The sequence below is a fragment of the Carassius auratus genome, chromosome 9 (assembly GCF_003368295.1).
Source record: "Carassius auratus strain Wakin chromosome 9, ASM336829v1, whole genome shotgun sequence".
In the NCBI taxonomy this organism is placed as follows: Eukaryota; Metazoa; Chordata; class Actinopteri; order Cypriniformes; family Cyprinidae; genus Carassius; species Carassius auratus.
The window spans coordinates 20,349,629-20,357,816 of NC_039251.1; the positions used below are offsets into that span (position 1 = coordinate 20,349,629).

The following is an 8,188-nucleotide window of genomic DNA, read 5'->3' on the forward strand; positions in this document are numbered from 1 at the left end:
TTATTCAATATACCATTTTTCCTTTTGTAAAATGGGTTTCCTCGTTAATTTACAATGTATCTACAAACTGCAGTAAATCAAATTTGCATATAAATGTGTTTTGGGGCAACATTTTTGGGGAAAAAAGAAGTGTAATAATGCGAGTAATAATTGACAAAATTTTAATAATATAATTTATTTCCCTGTTAATTTGTAGTGTCTCTTAAAATGTGTAATAAATGCTGATCTATCTATATATATATATATATATATATATATATATATATATATATATATATATATATATATTATAGATCAGTGGTAATAAACATGTTTTCATTCCTGGTGTCCTCATATGAGGACATGTATGAAATCAACATCATATTTTGATTTGAAACCACGTAACATTTTACTGAGATGTTTATTTATGATACACAATTAGAAAATTAGACATATTTAAATGATAAATACAAAATATTATCATATTTCCTTGTCACTAAATTGATTTCAGACATTTTTGAAGACCAAGGCGAGGGAGTGGTCATGGTGAAACATCCAGTATTTTTTTTCTTCTGAAAAGCCTGAATGTGCTCTGTACAGGACATCCATACTTATAACTGTGGCATGTACAGTCTCATTGAAATTCACATAAATATACTGTCCTCATATGAGGTTGCAGGGTCTTAAGAGGTTAAAACAGCTAAGATGTGTTGTTAGGCACTGTAAACCACGGCTTCACAGGGCTTATTGCTATTATAAAATGGTTGTTCTACATATGTAGCCTACTAAGGTTTCACAAAATGAAACAAAGCAAATAATTGTAATGATGTTAAAAATCCAAACAATATAGTTCTTCAGAAACAGTTATGATTGCATCCATAGATACTGTGTGCAAACAAAAAAATAAACAACAAAGCGGTTGCCAAGCAACATGCAGAAATAAAAAAGTGTATGTAGTAGAGTAATTTTAAGCATTGAACTCGGCTTAACCAATAAGAATCAAGGACCAGAACAATCCCTTTTATAACTCTAAATAGCCTATGCACAGCATTTTAATTTTTATAATATGAGATTTTGGTCAAATGTCAGAAAACAGTCATAAGTGCCCGCATAAGGATCGGATAACTGCCCACATGTTTCCAATAAAGTTTATAACCTGTTAGTTGAACCTTTATAACCTTGTAACTCCACTTGAGATTGATTTTGGCAAAATGTTAATAATGACAAATGCAAGTGTCTGACTATATATAATGCAACAATATCAACTTTGACAAGTGTGTAATTTAACAGTCAGAATAAAACAGCATCGTGATACACTGTTTAAGCTATGACTTTTAGATGTTAAAGTTTCTGAAGTACAAAATCATTCAACTTTAAAACTATTGGCTTTACATCAAGTCAGCTGTCACTTTATTTTGGCACGAGGCCCTGTGCTGTTACACACTTGGCACAGCACTTAAGATGGTTCTGCCAAGACATTAAGCTGCACAACATCTGAAATGTACCTGTACAATATTTTCATCTGTTTTCCTACAAGAGAAAGATTAAATGTGTGTATCTGCTAAAATGAAGAATTGTTCATTATCAACTAAATGTATCATAATTAATGGATAGATAATTCTGCTAATTCAACATAAGGGTATTCTATATATGTAATATCTCTGTCCATTACATTTTTGTAAAATTATGTACAGTATTTGCTTATCCATTTGTTGTTTCCAAATGGCCTAAAAATGCATGTCCATGCCATTAGCAGTGCTGCATGTTGAGCTGTTCAGGCGATGCTGTGCTGTAAAACATCATCTCAGAGTCGGGCTCACGACAGGCTCTCAGATGCTAATGATGCACATTATTTGAAAACTGTATGTATATAGTGTGAGCTTCCATGTATGATGTTCACAGCGGTCACACAGGTAAAGAGAAGGTGCAAATGTTTAATGTTACACATATTCCCAAAGTCCTAAATCACAAATGCTCAGACTTAGAAAGGAGAGGAATAGGAAAATTAATAGCAAACAAAAAATAAAATGCCTTGACATTCAGTTTTCATAAAAGAAAATGTCGAAGCAATAAACACCAGCTTAGTTTTTGCCAAGAGTTTGCTCAGGATGTACTCTACAAACAAACATAACAAAAGCTTTTTATATATGTGTATAAAAAACACTGTGAATTTCAATATAAGGATAGATAAATTAAGCATAAATACAAATTTTGAAAATATGTAGGTTGAAATCAACATTGTTCAGAAAAAAAAAATTATAAGCTTCTACTAATTAATATTCTTCTCTTGGTTAAGACCCATTGGAATGTGTCTCAGTGCTCTGATAAGAATTTCACATGAACACCACACTTCACCACAATTTGCTCAAAAACTCCAGCTTTTGCCTGGAGAGAGCAGACACAGATTTGCTCAACAGAAAAACACACTAATCTGTCATCATATCAACCACACTTAAACTCCCGCTAATGAAGTGTCTGTCCTTCCAGAAAGACCCAACACCAATCCAGTCGATTTAGCCATTGAAAATGAAATAAATCCTTCCCAACGAGATTTTCCTGCCAGATAGAAACCAGTCTTGCAATGTGAATGATCAAGTGAATGATCTCTTTTCTTATTCTGTTCTGCAATTTACCAAATAAAAAAAAATAAAAAAACACTGGCTGAAATGACATGTCTCGTTCTTGCATCTTATGGCGCATGGCTTCCATAAGAAAGGAAAATCACAAATGAAATCCCTTCAATGTTTAAATTGTGTCTCCAACAGCTATGAAATTAAACAAAAGAACAAACAAAGAAAACTTTTTCTGAAGTCTCACGTTTTTCTTCGGAGAAAAGATGCATATGCTTCTTCTCCAGAGATTCACTCAATATTATCTCAAGATGCTCACAGAATTGTCATGTGATCAAAAGTCTGATAGAAATTCAGAGCGCAGTAAGTATTTTTGTAAGCAGTAAGTTTTTGTCATAGGTCTGATTTCTAGGGAAGGCAAGAACTGATCATATATGAACTTTAATATATGTTTTATATATATATATATATATATATATATATATATATATATATATATATATATGTATGTATGTATGTATATATATATATATATATATATATATATATATATATATTTTTTTTTTTTTTTTTTAAACCTTGTCTGTCAAATATTTATTGTTGATGCGTCAACACTCAGCACCCTCTTAATCATCTCCTTATTATTAATACAAATCATAAATTCGATTTAAATGTATTTCATTTTGCTTATAGTTTGCTTGAAGTTATAATAATGGATGCTTCTGCCTGATCTGACTGAAGTAGTTTTATTCTTTGGTTCTTTTAATTGTGATGATTCTGGCTCACGTTTAACACAAACCCACCAATTCACCGCTTCTGACATTTGTTATTTTCATTTTTAAGTCCACTTTTCTCGAGGTACTGGGAACAGTTTGTCTAACTGCTGTCAGATCGGGCAGTTCTAGATGAAGGATCATGTGATGGGAATAACAGTTCTCTAGAAGTTGGGTTCAGTATGTTCTCAGTAATCAGACTTTAAATTGCTGGAGCTATTTCACTGGTTCATCCAGAACCTATAAAATGATATTTGATGGTAAAACGGCAACCACAAGGGCATATCTGAATTTTCCCCCCTTTTTTTTATTGTGAGTATGGAGTTTTGAAAATGCTGATGACTGGGTATTTTTTAAAACTTGATACTGCTCGCCATCTAGTGGTAAAACATGATTAGTGGCTGGTACACAGCGAATATTACTGCACATGATGTATTGTTGTCGGTCTGTTTGTTTTTGATCAATACATGTTTAGTATTTTCATCTACTGGAAAGATCATCATGACATGAGACCTTATTCAGGTTACATTGCTCGTACAGAGGTTTACATTTACATTACATTAGAATGATTTCTGAGGTTAATATGATACTCAAGATGGGAATGTTTCTGCTGAAAATCGAGCTTTGCCATCAGGAATTGATTACATTTTAAAATATATTCCAATAGAATATTTCACACTACTTCTAATTTTACTGGGTTTTGTTGTTGTCGTTTTACTAGTTCACAATTTATTTTTCAAATGCAGCCTTAGTGAGCGTAGAAGACTTCTTTAAATTACATTTAAAAAAGTTAAAAAACTCAGACTTTTAAACAATGGTGAACGACAGTTTTCACTTGTGTTGAGCACTCAGACGCAAGAACTAATTTGACACTTACTCTTAATCTGATTTTCAACATTTGTCATTAGTAGATATTTTCAAGCTTTTTTGGATGTGATCTCAGTGAGACAATAGCATCTGCATGAGCATCTTTAGCTGATGAGCACACTGATTTCACACAATACACAGTAAAGTTTAAGACCTTCTGGTTATTTTTGGCCTCCTGTTTCCTCATTCCTCAAGCTGTGTTTAACTTCCCGGTTTAATCTATAAAACCAAAAAATAAATGGGTTCTTTAACAGTAAATGTGCTCATGTGTACCAGATTTTAACAAACCAACAAACTGTTAGGTGCAGACCGGAACCGTTAGCTGCAGAGTCATCTCTGATCTGAACTGGTGACTTTTGATTCTGATTGAATCATTTTTCCACACAAGCACTGCACATATTTTTCTCAAGAAGTGACATGCGTGAAGGTGGGTCTGCATGAACAACTTTGAGAACTGCATCTTTATATATGTGAAATGAATAATCACATAGGCCCTCCACCCTCAGTGTACTGTTTGGTCTATAAAGATCTCTAATTTCTTATGAAGTGTTTGAGGAAATGTGAATGTATTAGGAAGTTACTGGAAATGTTAAATAGTAACTCAAGGCATAAAGCTCACTTCTGTAATGAAGAAGCTGACTCACTCCTCATACGTTTGTAGGGAGTGAAGGCTGACAATACAAAAACACATGACACTTGATAAGATAACCAAGTGTCTTTGAATGTCTGCTGATGACTGTGTGGATCCAAGAGACTGCATCCATACACACTCAAAGACTGAAAACTATCCTGAGGGGAAAGGAAGGGATTAACAATACCTGGTAAGTTCAAATGAATGTAAAATATCTTATATTGAACCTGCTGAAATGTGTATGTTAGTGACTATATCATTGAGTTATTTGTACATACCATAATATCATGGTTAAATATGGCTATATATTTATTTGGCCGTTTACTATGGCATTATTTAATATTTTTTTACCATATACAGCCACAGTTTATTGATTGCACATCAGCTTGTCTTTCTGTTCTGCCCTAATTTCTGCTAATAGCCTATTTCAACCATGACCAGATCTCTATTTTAGAACAAATATCATAAGAGACAGAATTGTTATCATGCCACGTCTACTTAAAATCTTTTGGGGGGGGGGGATTTTACAGTCATTTAAGCAACTGCACTGCACATCACAGAGATGCTATTTCATCATTGTATGCTATTGTGCACTTCTACTTAAAACAGAATCGTTAGCATGCCACGAATATTTTAGTGTCATATTTTTCACTGACGTGTATTGTTTCGTGTCTCCATGAAATTCATATTCTAGTAAAGGCAAGTAAAGGCAGCATTTTTAGCCAGCATTCATTCACTCATACTGATCATACTTCATACTTTTCATTTATTAGTGTTAGTCGTTTTGAAGTGACTGATCTGTGGCTTCACAAATTTAAACTTGCACATTCTGGCACCGAACAATATGTCATTCCCGTTGTTGGTTCAGTTTGTCATATCTATTGAGTAAATTGTTCAGTGACTCATTCATAAAACACAAAAGGCACATTATTGCCATTAACATGCAGAAAGTGCCACTGTAAAAAAACATTATTATAAAATAACTATATTACTATCTGATACTGTCAATGCATCAATGTACCATGATAACTGTACAGTGTGTTTTTTAAGTTTATATTTTATGTACTGTATTTTTCAATGACATAATTATATATACTGTGATATAAGGCTACCTTGATTCATTAAATAAACAATATAAATGTACATTTTCAGTGTAAAACAATTGCCACAAAGAGAAAGCAATGGGGGGTCTGGAAACGAATTCAACTGACTGTTTTCCAGTTGATGAATACATAATGGCTTATTATCTGCCAGTGATGTACAGCATCATTTCTGTAGTTGGAATCGTGGGAAACTTCCTGGTGATCATCATTTACCTGGTAAAACTCAGGCCTTGGAAGAGCAGCAGCATTATAATGGTGAACCTGGCAGTAGCTGATCTGCTGTATTCGTCGAGTTTACCTGTGCTGGTCCACTTTTATGTCACTAAAAACTGGACCTTGGGAGAGTTCATCTGCCGTTTAATCCGCTTCTGCTTCCACTACCATCTCTACGGCAGTATCCTCTTCCTAACCTGCCTCAGCATCTTCCGTTACATCGCAGTAGTGCACCCGCTGAAGGCTGCTGAGATCCTGAGGAAAAGATGGACCATCTTGGCTTGTCTGGCAGTCTGGGTCATTTCCTTGGTGGAGATCAGCCCGATGCTGGGGATGATTACTGTACAGCAGGAGGACAAGATGACAAAATGCCTGGACTTCGCCAGTAATGATCCACAGGTGGTGTGGTGGTATGGTTGGATCCTCACAATGTTTGGATACGTGTTCCCATTGCTGGTGGTGTGCTGGAGCTACACTCACATTGCAGGCTCTCTGGGCAGCAGCATATCCAGAAACCAGCCGAGTCGTTCACGAGTTCGCATGCTGTCCATTCTGATTCTGGTTGTGTTTGTGCTGTGCTTCTTGCCATACCATATCATGCGTTTACTGAGGGTGGATAGCCTGCTCAGACCTGCCGTGTCATGCATGCAGAGGAGAGGTATCCATGCAGTATACATACTGTCACGACCCCTGGCTGGCCTCAACACCTTCTTCAACCTAGCACTGTATACACTGGCAGGAGACAAGTTTCAGCAGGCTTTCTGGAGCTTTGTGCACAGGAAGGGGCACACAAGCAGCACCATATTTGTAATCCACTGTCCAAACAAAGAAAGACCACATGAGGATCTGATACATTAAGTGTTATATATATGTGTGTGTGTGTGTGTGTGTGTGTGTGTGTGTATGCGTGTGTGTGTGTGTGTGTGTGTGTGTGTGTGTGTGTGTGTGTTTTATATTATATATTAAGTGTGTGTATATACTGCATATGTACTGTATAGACTCTAAAAGGAAGTTTGGGCTTGGTAAGATTTTTTGAATGGTTTTTGAATGAAGCCTCTTATGCTCACAAAGGCTGCATTTATTTGATAAAGTAAAAAATGGATGTTGTGCCATTTTAAAACTTTTTTTCATTTTAATATATTTAAAAAATCATTGGCAAAACTGAATTCCAGCCACATAATGCTTTAAAAATAATTGTAATAAGCTGATTTGGAAACATTTATTGTAATTACCAATTTACCTTTATATTTGTGTGAAAAATCATTCAGTTCAAAAGAACAACATTTATTTAAAAAATAAATGTTATAACAATAATGATGAAATGGTGTTTTTAGCATTATCAATTTCTTTACTGTCACTTTTAATCAATTTAATGTATCCTTGATGGGGGGGAAAAAGGCTTCATTTAAAAAAAAAGAAAAATCTTACTGATCCTAAACTTTGAACAGTTGTGTATATATGTATATTAATACTGGTATCATTTTACAGACTTGTACAAAATGTAAAATAGTGGGTAATAGCATTTTAACTACTTTATTTTGTATTACTGCTACTTAGTTCTATAATGTGAACATTATTAAAAGAAAAAGAAAAATAGGGTAAAAAAATTAGTTATGTAATGTAAAAAAGTTCAATTGTAAATACTGTTAATTATATATATTTAAATTATAAAAGGTATTTTAAAAGTATTAAACCTATGTATATACTTTTAACTCTACTTTTTGTACTTTGTTACTTGAGTAACAAAGACATAATCTTTCAGTGAGAAAGATATTTCAAGTGTTCTGCAAATTATATTTCTGTCATTGCAGACCATGATGATATGGAAAATGGTTTTCAGGTAACCGGTGGATGAATCAGTCATTGTCTTATGACATATTTTCATGCTTAATTACCAGAGATGCGCCATTGTGGAATGTAATTTTGTAGTGCAGGTTGATACCCCTCTAGCTGGTCCCTCCAACTGTTTCTTATAAAGGTGTGCTAAATAATAGTTTTCAGTTATGAGTTTTATGAGCACCAATAGTACTGCGCTAAAGTGAGCATTCGACT

The 8,188-nt window shown here is 34.2% G+C and overlaps 1 protein-coding gene across 1 annotated transcript; it reads left to right on the plus strand.

The window, feature by feature from the left end:
- Positions 1–5,985: 5,985 nt before the first annotated feature.
- LOC113108062 (2-oxoglutarate receptor 1-like) lies at positions 5,986–6,994 on the plus strand. The gene has a single exon (XM_026270886.1). The coding sequence runs from the start codon at positions 6,002–6,004 to the stop codon at positions 6,992–6,994; it is 993 nt and encodes a 330-aa protein (XP_026126671.1). The 5' UTR covers positions 5,986–6,001.
- The last annotated feature ends 1,194 nt before the right edge of the window (positions 6,995–8,188 follow it).

Coding starts and splice junctions, on each gene's coding strand:
- LOC113108062 (XM_026270886.1), top strand. CDS start 6,002: ATGGGGGGTCTGGAAACGAATTCAACTGACTGTTTTCCAGTTGATGAA.